A 17,637-nucleotide genomic window follows, 5' to 3' on the forward strand; every position below is an offset into this window, starting at 1 on the left:
CTATCAATATAATAAACATTTTATTATTATAATTACATTATTATTTCCTTTTTTAAATGTCTTTTTTATCAAAATTGTTTATTTTACATCAATGAGCAGTGAAAAATGAGTAGCAAGAAAAAATTAAATCTGAGACATCTTACTAAAAGCATGGAGTTGCACCAAAAGACATGAAACCCTCTTCACACTCGCAAACTTTTCAAGGTTATCCCGAATATATTGTTTTATTATCTTAAAAGCTATTTAACCTGTTCCTTCAGCTCCATATTGAACAATACATTTTCCATGATCACCACATTCCTTTGAGCAAGTCTGCTTATATTGATGCAAATTATTATTTTTTGAAGTATTGAGGAAGTCCTGATTCAGAGAATAGATAGGACTGTTTTTGTTGATTCTTAAAGTCGTTGTTTGGGCAGTTGTCGAGAGTTTTGATGAAATCGGTTCTTTCGGAACGATTGGGTCCCATAGGGGTCGATCAACCTCAATCACTTTCGGTATTCCTTTTACACAAGCTGCGAACGATTGAAGATATTGAGCGTCACTATCACAAATGCAATTGTTCCAAGATCCTCCAATGTGTGTTGAGCTAAAAGATAAAATAGATGATAATTTTGAAATCATCTTACATCTCGCATCTTCCATATCCACAAGCATCCTCGTCAAAACAGTCCTCACCCTTTCTACGTAAGTGCATCTCAGTATTAATAATATCATCCATGTCTGTCCATTTCAGTGTTTCAAGTTGCTCAACAGCTTCAGCACCAGGCGCAAAATAAACTATTTCAAATACTCCATAAGACATAAGATGAAAGCGATTAACCTGCTGATGATGGAATTTCAAAGAAGCCAATTGACCATCGTGAATTAATAGAATCGTAAAAAATCTTGATTGGTTGATCTTCTTGGAATTTTCGTAGCTTGTTTGTTTCTTCATCATAATGATATTCACCATTAAATTCGTTATTTATAGCTCCAGTAAGTAAGTAAATTGGCTTCTTATCTTCAATCGGTCTTTCTGTTGTTGTGACAATCGTCGTAGTGAAAGTTGTCTCAATTTGAGATTTGGATACTACGCAGACAAACTTATCATCGACTGAAGGTTCCGTGTTATCCATGCAGTTGCACCTATCCGGGTCTCCTTTGAAATCAAAATGAAAACATCCATATTTGCAGGTATCATCTGATCGCTGGCACTTGGGTTTTATCTGGCACTCGTTTAAAATTTCGACTTCTCCATCTGCACATTTCGATGTATTTGCAGACGTTGTTTGTGCTATTTGAGGCTAGAAATTCACTCCATACATTGATAATTTTTAAAGAAGATAAGAAAAAAATTATTTCAAAGTAGGTGAATAAATTTTCGAAGCCATAGCCATTGTCGTTGTCTCTTCTGGTTTAACATCATCTCTCTCGACATACGCAGCGGGATCTTTGCAATATTGGACTTGATCAACATTACACTCTTCCCACTCAACGAACTTGTCATCATCGCTTTTTACGTAGCACCAAGGGCCAGACTCGTCTCCAGTTGGATTTCGACAGAAATTGTGATCTGTTTCAAGGATTTAAAAAAAGCTTATGAGTTGTTTTTTACAACTTTCATCTTTTATCCTCTGCCCATAGGTTGATTGAAAACTACAGTGAAAAGTTGTTCGATAATGCTTTCAGTGTATCTCTGAGAATTATCATCCCAACGAAGACACCTTTTTCCAGATTTTGTCCAATTTCGATCACCTTTGTACCAACACTCGCCTGGCATCGATGGTCTTCAAATCGTTTTTCAAGAGATAGGAGCTTGAAGTTCAAGCCTTGAACAGATAATATTTTAAAAACGGTTCCTGAGAGGTGGTAAGGGAGCTGGATTCGGGTCGGTAACGGCAATTGTAGATGTCGTTGGCAGAGGCGTTGTCGTCGCTACTGTGGTTGTCGCTGGTGTAAGTGAACATTTCAAAGAATCCAAAAAATATCCATCGGGACATTCGCAGTCCACTAGTCTATCATCAATATCCCAACGGCACCAGCTATCGTCACCACACGTGCAGGGCTCCTTCTCTTTGACTTCGCAGATTTTGACACCCCCAACTGCATCTTTAGTGAGACGCGCATTCTTCCTGAGTTTAGAACATTTTCATGCTAAAGACGGTTTTTCGCTTTGTTGTAAACCAGCCTTGGGGTCACATGAGCATTCTAATTTGAGATCATCATCGTATTTGCATTTTCCATATCCGCAATTATCTCCTGGATGGCATTCATCATTATACTAGATAAGAAATCATAATTATTTATTGACTCTTATCACTTACTGGCTCATCAATAGTTGCTCGGTTCATACAGACACCCTGATGCAAGACAGCTTCTTCGTCACAATTGCAAATGCTTTTGAAGTTCTCGTAATCACATCGAGGCCATTGACACTCTCCTAGGTGATGTGCGTCACACGTGCACTCAGTGCAAGTTGGAATATCGCATTCATCGAACTTTTCTAATTGTTTGGCAGTTATTCTAGACAGATACGCTAATGTACTGAATTAGATGCCTCATCAGAATTTACGATTGGGTTGACCCTTCACGGCAATAATCACTTCATGTCTAGGGCTTGCCAAACGTTCCTTATCGTCACTTGTATAACACCAGGGTGTGTCCCCATGTGGATTTCGGCTGAAATCGGGGCTAAGTATTCAGCAATTCTCAAACTTTATAAATTAAAACTATCAGCCCGTATCAATAGTTGTGAGAGGTTTCGTCTGCATAAATTCTTTCGTGAAATTTCCAGAAGTCGCATTCAGCTCCTTATAACCAGATATTTTAACAGCTCCCGAATAAAAAAAAAGATCGGGCGAATTCACCAGTGACTCCGGATAGACACCTGATTTTGTAGTGCTCCATTTTCCGTTGTAGATTGTGCCATTTCTGTGACAACAAACATCGACAGGATCACTCTCTGAAATCGGCAAGGCCTTGACGCCCACCAAAAGAATCGGGGAGAGCTTCATCGAGCTTTCCTCTCGTTAACTGCTCAATAAAATCTCTACTATGATCTCTGGACCTTGCAAATAGGTCGACAAAGCGAGGTGCGTGCCTAAGCGCCTCGATACTTGGGCGGTCCCCTATTCGCGCTTGTGGAATTAGCACTACCAGATTACTAATTCCAGAGTATTATTATTCAAGCGCTGGCGCCTAATTAAGGCAAAAGAGAAAGTGCTCCTTCTAAATAATAAAAGGCAATTATATCAAAAACCGAAAAATATAATCAGTATCGAAGAACATATTAATAGAGGAAGTCATCGATCACAAATTCAAGTGCCTTAGAGTTTCACCTTTGACGATTGGTACAGACCCCACTGATAGTATTCAGCGCAGAAGTGATAACACGCAAGCTCGCACAAATGTACAGAATCTAAGCAAAAAGGCGAAAGATGTCAGAAAAAAATCTCAAGATCACAATTAGAAAAACACCGAGTAAAAGTGATGATTCCTCGTCCCTTTCTTCCTCGACCGAAAATGCAATCTGGGAGGACCTGCAGGTATAACTTATTTTTCATCTTTTCTGTTACAAAAAAAAAATTAAGCAATTCCAGAGTGGATCGCCATCTGCTTTTTCGATGGGTGGAGAATATTCGCCGATAACAACGACCCCTCCTCCGGTTCGTAGTCTGGCTGATCTGAGAAATATGTTTTCAACGCTTTCCTTTGCTGCTCCCTGTGCTGACTGAAGGGTATCCGATATAAAATTACTTTTTCCAACTTCTAGTTTCTCGTTACCCTTGACAAGTGAAAGTTCTTCATTCAAACTTGCTCAAATAGAAGGTAGACTTTTTCCGAAAACTCATACCATCCTTTTTGTAGGAGAAAATGAAGATCTAAAGAAATTAATAAACGAACTAAAACAAGAGAATAGAGATACAAATGACAGACTCGTGGAGATCAAACAAGAATTGGAAAAAGAAAGAAGGAATAATATGCGTTTGGCACACAAATTCGAGCAAGATTTCGAGTTTCACAAGCAGCAGATAGTCAACGACTGCGGAAGGCACATTGAAGAACTGCAAGAAGAACACCGCGAGCACATCAGAAATATCGAACGCAAATTAAATACGGACCAAAGAAAAGTTTTTATTATTGAAGATTTGACACGAGTCATGATTTTAAAGTGCAATAATCAAAAACCTTTATTGAAAACTATTGAAAGCAAAATATTTTTGCTGCTTCTGAAACAAAGAAGCTTCATGCCGAAATCGCGGACTTGACCAAAGATAAGCGCGATCTTACTTATGAAAACTCTTTGCTGAGAATAAGACTGAAGGCAAAGAGAGCCCCGAAGGAAAGTTCATATTTAAAAACCCTCTAAAAACTTGATGAACTCATAAACCTTGTGAATGAACTCATTTATGAACGAATAAAAGGAAATATTGATATCGGGCAATTTCGTGACAGCGATGCAGCAAAAAGCTATCCCAGGTTTGTTTCTATCGATAATAAAATAGTCGCTAAAGCTCAATTTCAAGGGTACTATGAGCTTGATGAAGATATTTGTCATGAAACTATGGAGTACAGGCCTGCATATAAACGTCGTGAACTAGCTCAGGTTAGAAAACAAGCGGAGTCAGTGCATGATTATATCTTTGTCCAAGGGTCACCGGATTTGGCTGGTTTATAACAAGAACGACCGAGTTTGGAATTTCCAACCGACGAAAAAATTATTTTCTTCTGTATCTTTAATATTCATACGATCAAGAGCCGTCTTTCCCACACTGATCTCGAGTGAAGCTGTTAAAATGGCCTCAAATGGACAAACCGGTTGGACAAAAATACCGCTTGATATCAAGCAATCGCCGACTGCTGTCGAGATACCCATTCATATTGACGACGGTAGTGTCAATTGAGTTTCATTTTATTAACGAAAAAATTAAGAGTTATCAGAAGATGATGACAAAGTTCCCGTCGTACTACTAGATGTCTAGAATCTAATCATATGAAGTTCTAAACTGTCAAACAAAAACTTGAATCAATAAATTTATTTTTTGAATATTTTTAATTACAGTAGCTACAGGTTATCGCCAGATTTTTTAAGGTTAGGGTCGCTCTTATCAGAAATCTATAAACTTTTGAGACTATTTTTCGATATTTTTTCGAGTTATAGAAATTCTCATCTATGTCTTCAATAATCAAGATGTTTAAAAGTTTCGGGTTTCTGAGCAAGGATCTAGTCGAGAGTTGTCGTTGCTTGAGTTCTTGGACATCAAGTTCGAACACTCGACTCCATTCGGTTCCTATAATCAAATATAACAAAGCGAAAAAGGAGCGGCACTACATTATACTGCGTAAGCTGCGAACATTCTGTTGGAAATGTTGGAGTCACACAAACACGATCTATTCCAGGTGCGGGACTTACTCCTTCTCTTTGTCCCCTGCGACTTCTTATAGATCCAGTTGAGTGGGAACCTAAAGGTCTTTTAATCTCCCTGCAGCAAATATGTACTTGTTGGTCGCCTGTCCATACCAGCAGGACGTCGTATTTTTTGGTTAATGACCATGCAAAGCTTTTGTCGGAATTGCGTCGAAAGGAATGAATAGATAAACGGGTTCAGTACAGAGTTTGCCGCGCATCCGAGATTAGCAAAGTCCAAAATAAACTTGAATTGCTGTTAGGAAGAATAGCTAAAATTGCTGATGACCTGCCACGTGTGAGCACCAGGAGTAATGTTCCAAACTTGGCACATGTTTCGAATGTGAAATGGCGTCCAACAGAAAATGAACGTAATCACTGTGCAGGTTATATGTAGCTTGAGAAATAAGCGACTATGAATTTGCGTAAGACCTGTCCTAATATAAGAACAATTTTGGTGACTTTTTGATCTCGCGCTGACGCTTTCTTCGAACGGCTACGGCGACTTCCAGTTATACTTTTTGATGTTTTTCGCCCGGCGCGTATTGAGATCATGATTATATTCGTGTAGCAGTAGATAATTACAATCAAGGGGATAACGTAGCCCAAGATGAATAGAACGCACAAATACTATGCAGAATAATTAAGAAAGTAGCGGCTCAGAGCTATTGACTGCAGAAAGACTTACCTGGCTGAAGTGATTGCTGATGGGACAAAAATTTGATTTATACAGCTCATCGTCGATTTCCCTCCAGCAGTAGTCCCTCCACGTCTCTTCTGAAATCATTTTATTCTTACTGAGAACAGGAAAGTTCGAGCTTTCGAAATAGACAATGAAGTACCAGAAATCAAAGTTAATTTGAATCACATTTTGGTTAGTGTTACAAATGTGCATTCCTCGCGAATATAGCTAGTTCTATTCACTGTCTCCATATTGAGTCAATCTCTATGAGGCAGGGCTTTCGTTTATACCTTGCGTCTCATTTGTGAGAGTATATTCTGGCAGCTTGCATTCCGATATCTTGCGCTCCTCTTCGGTCTGGCACAAGGAGCATTGGTGTGAATCTAGCGATATCGAGGCTGACCAATCCAGACGACATTCGTTGTTGACAAACTTCGAATGAATGATTGAAGGAACGGCTAGAAGAGTTGACCAAATGGATTCGTGTTCTGAGATTACCGAGAAATATGGAGATCGACCAAACGCATATCGTCACAATGGCGACGTAGCTTGGATGGTTTCGCGCTTTTTTTAATGGCTGCATTGTGTCCGGCGGCATTATCAAGATGAACCTGTCAACTGAAAGCATCACGAGGAAGAATACGCTCACAAAAAGATTTATGTTCGTAGCAGCGTTATGAAAGATGCATCCAAAGCGACCGTATCTCCAACATCCATGAAAAAGTCTTAGTTTGGCTGGTCGATTGACTTAGAAGGGAACTAATTCAAGTGTCGTGTAGCCATTCCTAACGTCAATTTTAAAAGGTAAAATCGCCAGTTGAATTGTATCAGCTGCACAAAGGCTCAAAATGAACGAATTCGAAGCACTTTTGCGTTTGTTTTTGCAGTGCTCATCCCACAGGACGTACAGAATGATCAGATTCGAGAAGATACCGAGAGCGCAGAAGAATGCATAAGTCCCAACAATGGGTACTACTCCGTGATCTCTACGATGTTCACATTGAAATTGAGATGCGGTGAAAGTGATCACAACTATCCTTGATTTTTATCGTACTCAGTGTCTGATCCCGGTTCTTTATTTTCTTTCGCTTGAATTAGCAAATAATCAGAATCATCTTAGAACCAGTTCCTGACCAAATGGACGGACAATGCGAAACACTCCCATTATACTAAAATAGTTTTACAAAGTCACATATGCCATCGTTTGAGAATGTAATATAGAATGATAAGTGCGGGCTGTCTCAGAACATAGTAAAAAATGCCTAAATCTGCAAAATGTCTCGATACTCGCGCAAATTTTGCTTCAACCAATGCTATCTGCTCATCCCCATATTTAGACATTCATCAGTAAATATGATCGTAACGGATTCAAACAGTAACGTAAAAAAATCGTATACTTGATACCTCCGATGAAAGATTCGTTGGCTAATTATTATTGAAATTAAAATTTTTCTCAGTGCATTCGAAAAATAATCCTTCATAAATTTGAACATACTTGTAGTAGCATTTGCATAATATTGTCCGAGATAAGTTCTGGCGAGTCCGTGACATCGAGAATAGGCTCTTCTAGCTTCTTATTCTTTCTGAACCACTCGCAGACAAGCACACGCTCGGATAGCTCTTAACTAAGTTAAGATGAATCGTTTATTGCCTTTCGAACCTTGAAACTCTTCGAGTGGAAGAATGTTCCTGCTTTTAACCGTTGTGCTTTCCATATTCTTTTTCAGTCATCGGTCTGCCTAAAATCGTTGATGAAATAGTCGCTTTGTTGATAAGTTTAAAATCTTTTTTCCTTTAAATTAAGAGGTTTATGATCAAATGGGATTATTAATGTAACATATGGAGAAAATCATGGCGTCCACATTTAGGACATTTAGAAACGTTCTTCAAAATTAGCTATTGTGAAAATTAAGCCCGTTATTTTTAAATAAATGCGGCTATTTTTTCTTTGCCGTCGTACGGTCTAAGACGCTACTTTCTGTTCCGGCTTGGGATGTCACTTGAGCGCATTATTTACGGTAGGCTGAGAATGTACAAATCGTCAGTGAACTGGCGGGATAATCCGCAAAGTGTTTACTGGTTGACGTTTTGAAATAGTATTACTAAATATTACTGAATAGGCAAGAATCCGCTTCAAAGAGGATCAAACGGGCCGACCTGGATGCTAAAATGCGCCGTCCATCTGTCCAGATCATCGTTTTATTTCTAAACATGATCACTAACCGTGATTAGATGCGTTCTCAAAAGTATTTCTTCCAAAAAAGAAAACGGCTATTTGATTCACTAGTAAGAGTTCTCAGTGAATGACGCAAGTAACATGTAAAGTGCCTCTACGGTATTGATTAAATTATTCTTACAACACCGTACCTTATGCGAGCATGTTAAAATGCATAAGTAGCCTAATTTGTAGAAAAAATGAACTTGGGCTTCTTTTTCGAAGGCAATTGCTCGCTAAGAAGGTCACTTATTGCTCATCGATCAGCCTTCAAGGTCGCAACTTTCGCTGAAAATTATCAGAGCTACTTTGACGAGGCGTTTGTTCAACGATTTTCGGAGCCTATTTGGTCGAATCAGAAAATGAAACCCTTCAATAGACGTATTGTTTAACCTTTAATGGCACGTTGAAATTTTAATTGCGATTATCAATAACTTACAGTAATTCCAAGCTAAATCCTCAGTAAAATCGCGTTTATCAATCAAAAACTAGAATCTAGTTTTCACACAATAGAAGTTTCTGAATTAAGATTTGCTGATCTCTCGTATTCAACATTATTTTCTATCATAAGTTATGGTGCATAAGTTTCATAAATATTTCAACTCTTAACGCTTCAACCTTTTCTTGGATGCGTCAACACAAATATCAACCGTGATATTATTCAACCTTTTTTACTTGAGATTTTATCTTAGTCTAACAAATGTTTCCTAAATCGAAAAAAGTATAATGATCATTTATACAAATTTTCAACGACAAAAATTGACAAAATGCATAATGCATTTAATTTAAAAAACGGGCGTTGGCTTTACCTGCTTGTAAAAGAAGTCTTCTTGGTTCTGTCGAGCTCTTGAAAATAAGGAACAGATTTGCGTAGAAGATGACAGTATATCGATAGCTGTTTGAAATTCTCACGCCGCGAGTCAGACTAAAAAGAAGAAGGGAAATTGAGCGAGAAAACGCCACCGCGCGGCAGAGTTTTTTCTTAGAATCATTTTTTAACTTGAAATCAATAGTACGCTTATTAAAACACCTTTATTGAGCTAATTATGAGCAAGTCAGGGGCATTGCGACAATAACCGATCTACTCCTTTATAATTTATGCGTCAGTTTGGACAGTACTAAATGAGCACCCAACATTGCCGTTCGCGCACATTTATGAGGTCACAGAGTTCTTTTTTCTCGGGTTGAAATTTTCTAGATCTTATTCTGCATTTTATTTAGAAAGAAAATAAAAGTTTAGTTTTTAAGTGAAAACATGGATCCACCGTCTCAAAGTTCGGATTGCGATTTCATCGAGCTTCAGGAATGTGTTCTACTGAATCAATCAATATTAACATCTTAGCAAGAAAGTCTTTACTTTGGAAGAGTTTCTGTGACATCGGCAAACGAAATATACAGACGTTTGTATTTTACAACGTCAGATTATGTTGAATTCGATGTCGCCTTATTTTGAGCCTGGTCGGATCAGAAAATAGGTTCTTTGGATAATTTTTCCTAAATATGGATGCATTTATAAGCTTCCCGACTTTTCGGAAACTTCTCCCGGCGATGAACAGGACAATGTCTCTTCTTCGAGTCCAGATGGCAAAGGAAGGGCTCATTTGATTCCTAAGTCTTGACGTATTCGCCATATGATTCGGCTCTTTATTACGCCCATTAAGAAGACAGTAACTCAACTACAAATGAATACGAAGATGTCGTTGTGATTTCAGGTTGACTGTAATTGATTCTTTTTCTTGCAACTTTCACAAGATATCGGACAGTACGTTGAAATACCTGTTGTCGATGAGGATGTCTCGGACAGCACACCCGAAGATGGAGCAGAAGAGGCAAAAACAGAAGATACCTTGACTAAAAGTGCCGAAGAAGAAATATCCTACCGAAGACACCCGAATCCAATGCTACCGTGAAAGTTTTAATCAACAATTAACTTAATTATACTGAAAAATTCTACGCATCGTTCAGTCGAAACATGAATTTTAGCAAATGATTGAACTTAAATATCAGTTTAAAATTGAGATCGAAGATCCAGTAGCTAGAAGACGAAGACGGCGACAGCAAAAAGCGCTCACCCTAGTCGATGAAATTTCGCTCTTCAACCCTTCAAATCTCCGCGAAACTCGCACGAAGGAATCTTTAAATATTGTTTCTTTATTTCTAAGTTAAAAAAGAGCGATATGTCTTCTTTTTCCTGAAATTTAATAGAGCTCAACAAATTCGTCAACCGTGCAGTTGACAATTATCAAATTTTCGGAGTTACCAATACGAAATTTAAAGCCAAAAAGGTCCGCGACACTCTTCCCGACAACGAAAGTAAGTTGTTTATTAGAAAAGGGGTGGAAATGCTCGATGAGTAAGCTTCGCTCGTACGGTATTTTAATTTCCTCGCTAACCGAGTTAGAATGACGAAACCGGATCAGCTCGCGGCTCAGCGTGCTCAGCAGCAAGGCTCAACAATCAAACGATTGAAACTTGCTCACACAACAACTATCGTTCTGTTATTCTAAGCTACTTGAACCGAGATTAAACTGTCTTACAGTATTCCGTGGCAATCTACTAGTTACAAAAATATAAGCATTTGCTCTGTTTTGAAAATATTTCTAGCGATCCAGCGTGAGCAGCAAATCTTTAAAGTAATCGAAGAAAAAGACTGGCACACGTTTTTGAACATGGTTGAGGTAATTTGATAAACATACAGTTACTTTCTTGGTCTAGATAATGCGCTATTCGATACTGTTTTAGTCCCTTGAATTCGGAGAGGATGCTGCTCTTGTTCGCCACAGAAAAACAACTATCTTTATGCCTTATCGTTCACCATCTCCGGAGAAAGAGGTGAACTCACACTACATGCTCTTTCCTAATTAACGTTCATTATTAGGAGCCGCTTTATCCGACGCAATCAATGCTGGATCGTCGCCGAACGCAGAATATTGCTTTTATGCGAGGCTTTGGCGGAACCTACGGCAACCCCTTTGGTGGTGGATTCTAGTTATTTGTAGTTTATCCGAAATAAAAATGACAACAATAAAAACATGTGTCTCCGTTTTAAATCTAAGAAATGAAATTCGCAACTTGAACTCAAAATAGCTTTATCCAAGGTCAATTTGCTTCGTCGCGAATAATGTGAATCCGCAAGAGTGGGCATTTTGAAACGGTTTAGATTGTGAAATTCTATCCACGAGTCCATCTGGTGGCTAGTTGATAAGACCAGCCACATCTCAGGTTCATTTGAAGAGCTTAAAACACTCAGACCTGGCGAGAAAAGAAACCCAGAAAATGCCCTATTTATTTTCTACAAAAATGTTTTTTCTGCTGCTTGCTCTAGGAAAAGTTTGAGAGAATATTACGAAAAATTCAAGAGTTATCGATTCTTTCTTGTATTTAAGTTCTGCTGAAAGTATCAAATATTTTCGAAATTCCAAAAAGTACATGAAATATCGGGTAATCAAGAATTGGTCAGTCTTTTTCCTGACGATTACGAAGATTACCAGGATAATAGGGCGATGGGAAGAGACAATCTACTTGCAAGAACATCGTATACATATTTGCAGCAAGATCTTAACCTCTCTACCGATCACTTTCGCAAAATCGTTTTCACTGATTTCTCGGAGTGCATTGTTATTAATGAAGATGAAGCGGTAATTATCCAAGGAAATACAAGAGAATTGTAATTTTTAAGATTAAATACCGATACCACTGCAACGAAGGCGTCTTCACTGTGGAAGTAGCTGCGTAAGTTATATAAACTAGTGTGATATTTTTTGTTCAAAAATAAATTCAGATGCACACAACTGCAAAATAAATGGGTCATCCGATTCGACGCCTTGGATCGTTTAGGTGGCTGTATTAACGTTATTGAGCATAACGAGCACAAGAGTATCGTAACTCAGGTAAACAACGAGAAATATTCCTCGAGGCACTCAATAACATCTGCTGTAGGTTGGCAAATGTGGAACAAAATACCGCAAAGAAAACGGCTGGATATTCATCACGAATCAGCTGCATATTTTTCGATCGGTTGATGATCAAGCGCAGGATCACAACGGTTACAATTTGACATGCGCGTACGAAGAGATTTTAGAATTCGAATACGACCTTAGCGGAGTTAATGAGGAAGGCTCATTCAACGATGTTACTGTCAACTTTTTCGAATCCTCGAATTTTCTGAATCCACTCCCATCTTTGAACTTCGAAATAGGCGAGGAAGTATTCTTCTCCTTCACCTGGAATGAAAATAATAATCTTCTCAACTACGCAATCAGTCGATGTGCCTTGAAAGACAAGAAGCTAAAGAAAAATTTTCCCTTTCTTGAAGGGGTAAGCATATTGCATTGGAAAAAGAAATGGACTTCGTTTTAGGGTTGCGTTAACTCGCTCGTCGGAGCTAATCGCTACAATGACTATCTTCTGTCTACTTCTGAGCAGCAGCGCTTCAGTTTCGTCGCCTTTACGTTCCCCGACAGTGACAACCAACTCACTCTAGCGTGTCAGGAAAAGGCTAACACAGAAACTAAAAGTGCCCCAAAAATTTTATATGAGCCTACAAAAAACTATTTAGAAAGATTCATCTCTAGTCCTGCTAAGATAAATTACTGCTTGAAAACGGAGGAGACGTGTGGAATCGGTCCACGAACATGCAATACTGGATATCTCATTCCATGAAGACCCGGCTAGCACCGTAGACGAAAATTTCAACGCGAAATGTTTCGTGATGTCTGTATAGTAATCGTAATAAATGTAATTGCCTTTCGTAAATGAAAATGCACCTGCAAACTCAGAGAAGCTAAAGAGGAGACAAGACTTTTCTTGTGTTCCTTTTTTCCAATTGAAATGACCCAACATAACTGAGATTTATTCCTTCTGAGGGAATCGGAACGTGAAGAAAAAAGAGTGAATTTATATAAGTAAAGGCAGTGAAGAAGAAACAAGGGTCATTCTTCGGAAGGGTCATAGTCTTGGCGGGGTAAGGGACGACGTTGAGCCTTGATCAAATCTTGACCTTTGTGAAAGTGCTCGAAATAGTTACAATGAGTTCCGGAAGTTACTTCTTTCCCCGCTTTTTTCGTCTAAAAAGAGCAAATTAGAAGCGTTCCAAGAGATGTTCTTACGATTTTGTTGATCGCTTAGAAGATGCGGGAGCCTGCTGCGTCTCTTCAGCTGGCTCTTCGTTGTCCGGGAGCTGTGGTGGGAGTTGTGGTGGGGGTCTGTGGAATCCAATCCAGATTAAGTAAGAGGGGTAGTCATGGCGGGGCGCTCCAAAACTTGCCCCAGAAAATCCAGGTTCTTCTTTAGGCCCTCGTGGAGGTGGTGGATCGTCCTCGTCATTTGCTGTCCGCGTCCTTGCTGGTGATTTTGAGGTGCCCGCTCGTGAGCGTTTCGGTTTCTTTGGAGATGGCTCGCTTTTTGTGGGAGATGCTCGTCCAGATGATGAGCTCTTGTCTGAAGCGCCGTTTTTAGATGCCGCTTTCTTCGTGCCTTTCTTCGTAGACTTTTTCTTGGCGGATTTCTTGGCCGTCGTTCTTTTCGTGACCTTATTTGTGTTATTCGTCCGTCTGTACGTTGGAGGTGTGTAAACTAAAAAACCGTTAATTCTGGTCAATATTGCGTATTCACTTTTTGGCGTGCTAGCGGCGCGTCGAGAGTAACGAAGGTTGAGTACTCTGTGAACTTCAAAGGCGTAGGCATAACTGGCTAGTTCTTCTTCAGAGACTGCAGCTTTCGCGCGACGCTTGCGTTTTTTACTTGCTACAGGCTTTGGTAACTCTGCGTCGTTAGTCATGTCTATGACATCATCGACATCCGGTTCTTTTTCACTAAATTTGAATTGTTATGAGTAAAAATTTAAAACTGATGTCGAAAATTGAGTACTTACGGGATAGGAACGTCGTTTTCTATATTTTCGTTATCTCCGTTATTTTCTTCCTCGGCATCATTTCTTATTGGGCTATTACTTGCTTTAGCTCCAGCGTTTTCTTCTCCATCCTCCTCGTCTTCTTCTTCGGACAAATCAAACAGATTCGTTCGCAGATCATTGTAGTTAGCGTCTGTTTTGTCCACAGCGCTGATTTCTAACGAGACGTCTTCCATCTGAGTTGCACCATCATTGTCAATGGCAGACGAGTTGGCAGTTTCGCTGCTGATATCTGGTAGGCCATCTAAAGTTTCATCAACAGAGAGCAAACTACTGGTATTTGGAGTAGTAACAGTGTCTACTGTATCAGAATGACCAGTATCGTCTGCGTAAAGAGGAGCGAAATCTCCATTATTACTCCTCGTCCTCCCAGTATCGTTTTCTTCGTCATCGCTGTCCTCAGCAGCGCTTATATCTTCAAGGCCGTTAAAAACACCGTTAATAGGTTCTGGCATTGATTCTGTCTCGTTGGACTCATCGACATTGTTTACAGCTTCTAGAAAGTCGGCAGTTTCGGTATCAGCTGAGTTTGTGTCTTCTGGCTCTCCGTTAGTTTCGGCGTCACCATTGACAAACGAATCTGTTGGTTCACTCTCGTCCAGATCTTCTTCTTGTCCTTCCTCTTCGACTTGTGAATCATCCTCGATTTCATCCTCCAAGTCTTCTTCCACAGCCTCTTCAATAAGTTCCTCATTTAGATCGTCCTCGTCTTGTGAGATGACTTCTTCCTCGACTTCCTCGGACTCTGGTTCAGTTTTGACTCCCTTTTCAGGCTCTCTCACTTCTAGACCTTTGAGTCGTCTGTAAGCAAGGAAGGAGTCTTTTGATGATCCAAGATAGCCGTTCTCTTCCGGTGATCCAAATATATTCACAGGCTCTCTATCAGGAACGTTGGCAAGCTTGTCGAAGTATCTCCTGGTAGCATACTTGTAATTGTAAACATCAACAGGCGACCACCAAGAATCCAAGCATCGGTGCAAGTACCTTTTAATTTGCCTGAACAACAAAATTAAAATAACGATCAAAAACGCGATTATGATACACAAATTAACTCTTGTACTTAACCCGTTAACAGGGTGGTCGATTTTGCATACATTTTTGCCTGTCGATGATTGAGTGAAATCAAGGATCCGAGGTTGTGATAGGCTACCCGTTTCCACGCGTGCAGGTCAGACCTGCACGCTCCTGTTAACGGGTTAAGTACTTAAGTAAGTACTGCTTACTTCTCATTGAGCATCCACTTTCGCATGGCATAGATGGTGTAGACGCCACAATCGTACTCGTTGAACTGCTGTGGAGAACTCTGGTGGTAGTAACGGAAGGGTAGGAATTTTTGGAAGCGGTTTGGGCCGTTCTTCAGACACTCGTCGCAAGGCCAGGGACGGTTCATCATTCCCCTAGTGGCTCGATCACAAACAAGTTTCCTGGGTCGCCGACCATTTAAAATTTGCAGACCGTTGTCGGTTCTTATAAGCAGCCCTCGTTTTAGTAGATCCAGGTGAGTATCTTTGAGATCTGGGTTGTCTTCGTCTAAATATGAGCACTGGTAAAAATTCTCGACGAAAAGTTAGATACAACGAGTTGAGAGTGATCAGGCAAATAAATTTCGAAATTTTGGCGAAAATAGGGGGCGTGAAGCGAAAGCGAACTTCAGGGGTTGTCATTTTCGGGGGCGGAAGCGAAATTTTCGATTCGCTGTCGCTTCGCTTTTGGTGAAAATCGCCAAGCGAATAAATATGCCTGAGAGTGATGTCTTACCTAGAAACATCCCTGTTAAAAGCTCACAAGCTAATTCGCACTTTTGAATCCAATCCGACTTTGTAAGTGAGCACAAGTGATAGATCACTGGTTCTGATTCGTAGGGAGCGAACTGCGAGTACCGATTCGTGTCGATTCTTTCGTTTTCCAATAAATTGTATCTCTCTGCGAATTCCTCACTCACGTCAGAGGGTGTGCCACCATTACCGTCAGGATTCACTGGCTGAAGTAATGTTAGCATGACAAGAAAAGATTTATATGTATTCATTATACTCAGTTCGAAAGAAACTTACCATATTAAAGACTTCCGTCGTTGGATCAGGATCAACGAGCCGCTCAACTGTCTTCCACGGGTTAACAACAACAATGAGACTCCAGTGTGCATCTTGATTGACAGGCAGAAAAAGATACTTTCTTCTGAGCGGGTTAAACTTTTTCTGTGCCTCTATTCTCTGAAATATTCTTTTGTCAAAAGAATCAAGCTAACAACTCGAACCTTTTTATTGCGTCGTGGCCATATAAGATGTTTCACCGCTTCGTATCTGTTTGCTGGGTGTTGTATATGTCCACCAGGGCTTCGACGAAGTCTATGAATCGACGTCCAAACATACGTCGGAAGGATGTAGCACAGATCTTTATTTTCATCGCTCAGTTGGTCTGAAGTATATGAGCAATTGGATATTGAGTATAAACTAATAACTTACCGATTTCTTTTAGAATAAGAGCTTCCATATCGTCATCACTTAACCAAAATTCCTTCAGTGGTTCTAAAAGCAGCAGCAATAGGAAGAAATTCTACTGTGCGGACTTACGCATGCCAGCCTCTCGTAGACGATCTTTCGTTGGTAGCAGCATCTTTGCTCTGGCTTTTTCATAGTCGAGCTCGTAAGAACCGAAATATGGGTCTTTTTTCTTTCCGAATATTTTTGTGAGCTAGAATTTTATCAATTTTGCGTTAAGTTGACTCAATCGTACCGCTGTTGGTGGCCTAGCCGCGAGACCATGTGGCTCGCGTGGTGTATCCACCATTCTGAATGATAGCAGGTAATGAAGTTATCTTTCAATATCAAGTAAGTTGTGATAAATTGTTCGGTGAATAAGCGAGAGTTGAACCTCGTATATTTAACTGCGTCAAAGGAGCTTTTAGGAATGTTATATTGCTTCGAATATAACAATGCAGATAAATGTAGAATTAACGCACTCGATTGAGTTGCGCCCGGTCGGTTGTTGCGTATCTATTCATTGCCGCCCCTGCTCTACACTGGGCGACGCGCAGTTGCCGAAGCTAGCACAACTCAAACGTTTTGTCCGTTTTTGGCTGATAACTGGAAGTTAACTGTAAATGAAAGGGGGAGGGGTCTTCCGAGGGTCTTCTCCTTTCATGCATTATTGGAGGCTGTAAATTATGGGAGTACCCTAAGACCAAGGGCGGTGAAAGGGGTACATAAAATGAGTATGTCCATCAAACCGTCCATTAGCCGGAAAAAGGCTTTGATAAATTGATTGATAACCAGGAAATTCATTTGCAGGAACTCCTACTATTTCTCCGTTTCTGAAGATTTTATATCTTTTATCCGGGTATTTCCGAATATCAAAGTAAGGACCCAAGTGCTCTATCATAGAAACACCACGAGGGGAATTCGCAGGTCGAGGTTCCGTCATTTTGATCTAGGAATGAGAAA

General features: G+C 39.9%; 7 protein-coding genes across 7 annotated transcripts; 3 read left to right on the forward strand and 4 right to left on the reverse strand.

The window, feature by feature from the left end:
• Positions 1 to 86: 86 nt before the first annotated feature.
• Positions 87 to 1,765, reverse strand: LOC145710497 (uncharacterized). Its single transcript, XM_081788259.1, has 4 exons — positions 1,621 to 1,765; positions 824 to 1,555; positions 630 to 780; positions 87 to 589 (listed from the first exon to the last, which is right to left on the reverse strand). Exons 2-4 carry the CDS (start codon positions 1,116 to 1,118, stop codon positions 244 to 246), a joined length of 792 nt encoding a protein of 263 aa, XP_081644385.1. The 5' UTR covers positions 1,119 to 1,555; positions 1,621 to 1,765; the 3' UTR covers positions 87 to 243.
• On the reverse strand, positions 1,180 to 2,653 carry LOC145709191 (uncharacterized). Its single transcript, XM_081786872.1, has 5 exons — positions 2,307 to 2,653; positions 2,171 to 2,263; positions 1,837 to 2,110; positions 1,463 to 1,555; positions 1,180 to 1,286 (listed from the first exon to the last, which is right to left on the reverse strand). Exons 1-5 carry the CDS (start codon positions 2,331 to 2,333, stop codon positions 1,180 to 1,182), a joined length of 594 nt encoding a protein of 197 aa, XP_081642998.1. The 5' UTR covers positions 2,334 to 2,653.
• A 1,756-nt stretch (positions 2,654 to 4,409) lies between these two features.
• LOC145710499 (uncharacterized) lies at positions 4,410 to 5,002 on the forward strand. The gene is made up of 4 exons (XM_081788262.1): positions 4,410 to 4,461; positions 4,509 to 4,588; positions 4,635 to 4,872; positions 4,915 to 5,002. The coding sequence occupies exons 1-4, from the start codon at positions 4,440 to 4,442 to the stop codon at positions 4,962 to 4,964; spliced, it is 390 nt and encodes a 129-aa protein (XP_081644388.1). The 5' UTR covers positions 4,410 to 4,439; the 3' UTR covers positions 4,965 to 5,002.
• A 442-nt stretch (positions 5,003 to 5,444) lies between these two features.
• Positions 5,445 to 7,802, reverse strand: LOC145709192 (nociceptin receptor-like). Its single transcript, XM_081786873.1, has 7 exons — positions 7,772 to 7,802; positions 7,583 to 7,691; positions 6,862 to 7,057; positions 6,362 to 6,503; positions 6,232 to 6,286; positions 5,679 to 5,802; positions 5,445 to 5,636 (listed from the first exon to the last, which is right to left on the reverse strand). Exons 1-7 carry the CDS (start codon positions 7,800 to 7,802, stop codon positions 5,457 to 5,459), a joined length of 837 nt encoding a protein of 278 aa, XP_081642999.1. The 3' UTR covers positions 5,445 to 5,456.
• A 2,470-nt stretch (positions 7,803 to 10,272) lies between these two features.
• On the forward strand, positions 10,273 to 11,310 carry LOC145709193 (uncharacterized). The gene is made up of 5 exons (XM_081786874.1): positions 10,273 to 10,412; positions 10,568 to 10,599; positions 10,891 to 10,964; positions 11,029 to 11,118; positions 11,165 to 11,310. The coding sequence occupies exons 1-5, from the start codon at positions 10,273 to 10,275 to the stop codon at positions 11,273 to 11,275; spliced, it is 447 nt and encodes a 148-aa protein (XP_081643000.1). The 3' UTR covers positions 11,276 to 11,310.
• Positions 11,311 to 11,556: 246 nt separating this feature from the next.
• Positions 11,557 to 13,027, forward strand: LOC145708239 (uncharacterized). Its single transcript, XM_081785897.1, has 5 exons — positions 11,557 to 11,924; positions 11,966 to 12,018; positions 12,068 to 12,176; positions 12,226 to 12,603; positions 12,646 to 13,027. The coding sequence occupies exons 1-5, from the start codon at positions 11,790 to 11,792 to the stop codon at positions 12,946 to 12,948; spliced, it is 978 nt and encodes a 325-aa protein (XP_081642023.1). The 5' UTR covers positions 11,557 to 11,789; the 3' UTR covers positions 12,949 to 13,027.
• An 86-nt stretch (positions 13,028 to 13,113) lies between these two features.
• On the reverse strand, positions 13,114 to 17,632 carry LOC145710258 (uncharacterized). The gene is made up of 12 exons (XM_081787978.1): positions 17,424 to 17,632; positions 16,931 to 16,985; positions 16,768 to 16,888; positions 16,660 to 16,722; positions 16,452 to 16,612; positions 16,249 to 16,407; positions 15,956 to 16,178; positions 15,421 to 15,727; positions 14,159 to 15,193; positions 13,900 to 14,099; positions 13,395 to 13,860; positions 13,114 to 13,352 (listed from the first exon to the last, which is right to left on the reverse strand). The coding sequence occupies exons 1-12, from the start codon at positions 17,615 to 17,617 to the stop codon at positions 13,328 to 13,330; spliced, it is 3,009 nt and encodes a 1,002-aa protein (XP_081644104.1). The 5' UTR covers positions 17,618 to 17,632; the 3' UTR covers positions 13,114 to 13,327.
• Between the last annotated feature and the right edge of the window lie 5 nt (positions 17,633 to 17,637).

Source organism: Oikopleura dioica, chromosome XSR, assembly GCF_907165135.1.
Source record: "Oikopleura dioica chromosome XSR, OKI2018_I68_1.0, whole genome shotgun sequence".
Taxonomy (NCBI): Eukaryota; Metazoa; Chordata; class Appendicularia; order Copelata; family Oikopleuridae; genus Oikopleura; species Oikopleura dioica.

What these genes read in the sequence shown, in the direction of transcription:
- LOC145708239 (XM_081785897.1), top strand. Translation starts at nt 11,790, where the DNA reads ATGGGAAGAGACAATCTACTTGCAAGAACATCGTATACATATTTGCAG. An exon ending in TTATTAATGAAGATGAAGCG is followed by an intron (nt 11,925 to 11,965) that starts GTAATTATCCAA and finishes GTAATTTTTAAG; the next exon opens with ATTAAATACCGATACCACTG. An exon ending in TTCACTGTGGAAGTAGCTGC is followed by an intron (nt 12,019 to 12,067) that starts GTAAGTTATATA and finishes AAATAAATTCAG; the next exon opens with ATGCACACAACTGCAAAATA.
- LOC145709193 (XM_081786874.1), top strand. Translation starts at nt 10,273, where the DNA reads ATGATTGAACTTAAATATCAGTTTAAAATTGAGATCGAAGATCCAGTA. An exon ending in CACTCTTCCCGACAACGAAA is followed by an intron (nt 10,600 to 10,890) that starts GTAAGTTGTTTA and finishes AAATATTTCTAG; the next exon opens with CGATCCAGCGTGAGCAGCAA. An exon ending in CGTTTTTGAACATGGTTGAG is followed by an intron (nt 10,965 to 11,028) that starts GTAATTTGATAA and finishes ATACTGTTTTAG; the next exon opens with TCCCTTGAATTCGGAGAGGA.
- LOC145709192 (XM_081786873.1), bottom strand. Translation starts at nt 7,802, where the DNA reads ATGACTGAAAAAGAATATGGAAAGCACAACG. An exon ending in CTTATCTCGGACAATATTAT is followed by an intron (nt 7,058 to 7,582) that starts GCAAATGCTACT and finishes TGAACATCGTAG; the next exon opens with AGATCACGGAGTAGTACCCA. An exon ending in TTTTACCTTTTAAAATTGAC is followed by an intron (nt 6,504 to 6,861) that starts GTTAGGAATGGC and finishes ATTCATTCGAAG; the next exon opens with TTTGTCAACAACGAATGTCG.
- LOC145710258 (XM_081787978.1), bottom strand. Translation starts at nt 17,617, where the DNA reads ATGACGGAACCTCGACCTGCGAATTCCCCTCGTGGTGTTTCTATGATA. An exon ending in GAAAACGACGTTCCTATCCC is followed by an intron (nt 14,100 to 14,158) that starts GTAAGTACTCAA and finishes ATTCAAATTTAG; the next exon opens with TGAAAAAGAACCGGATGTCG. An exon ending in TCTAAGCGATCAACAAAATC is followed by an intron (nt 13,353 to 13,394) that starts GTAAGAACATCT and finishes TGCTCTTTTTAG; the next exon opens with ACGAAAAAAGCGGGGAAAGA.
- LOC145709191 (XM_081786872.1), bottom strand. Translation starts at nt 2,333, where the DNA reads ATGAACCGAGCAACTATTGATGAGCCA. An exon ending in CTTACCACCTCTCAGGAACC is followed by an intron (nt 1,556 to 1,836) that starts GTTTTTAAAATA and finishes TCCTTGAAACAG; the next exon opens with ATCACAATTTCTGTCGAAAT. An exon ending in GTTCGTTGAGTGGGAAGAGT is followed by an intron (nt 1,287 to 1,462) that starts GTAATGTTGATC and finishes GTGAATTTCTAG; the next exon opens with CCTCAAATAGCACAAACAAC.
- LOC145710497 (XM_081788259.1), bottom strand. Translation starts at nt 1,118, where the DNA reads ATGGATAACACGGAACCTTCAGTCGATGATAAGTTTGTCTGCGTAGTA. An exon ending in TGAAATTCCATCATCAGCAG is followed by an intron (nt 781 to 823) that starts GTTAATCGCTTT and finishes TATTTGAAATAG; the next exon opens with TTTATTTTGCGCCTGGTGCT. An exon ending in GGATATGGAAGATGCGAGAT is followed by an intron (nt 590 to 629) that starts GTAAGATGATTT and finishes TTTATCTTTTAG; the next exon opens with CTCAACACACATTGGAGGAT.
- LOC145710499 (XM_081788262.1), top strand. Translation starts at nt 4,440, where the DNA reads ATGCAGCAAAAAGCTATCCCAG. An exon ending in GCAGCAAAAAGCTATCCCAG is followed by an intron (nt 4,462 to 4,508) that starts GTTTGTTTCTAT and finishes CTCAATTTCAAG; the next exon opens with GGTACTATGAGCTTGATGAA. An exon ending in ACCCATTCATATTGACGACG is followed by an intron (nt 4,873 to 4,914) that starts GTAGTGTCAATT and finishes GAAAAAATTAAG; the next exon opens with AGTTATCAGAAGATGATGAC.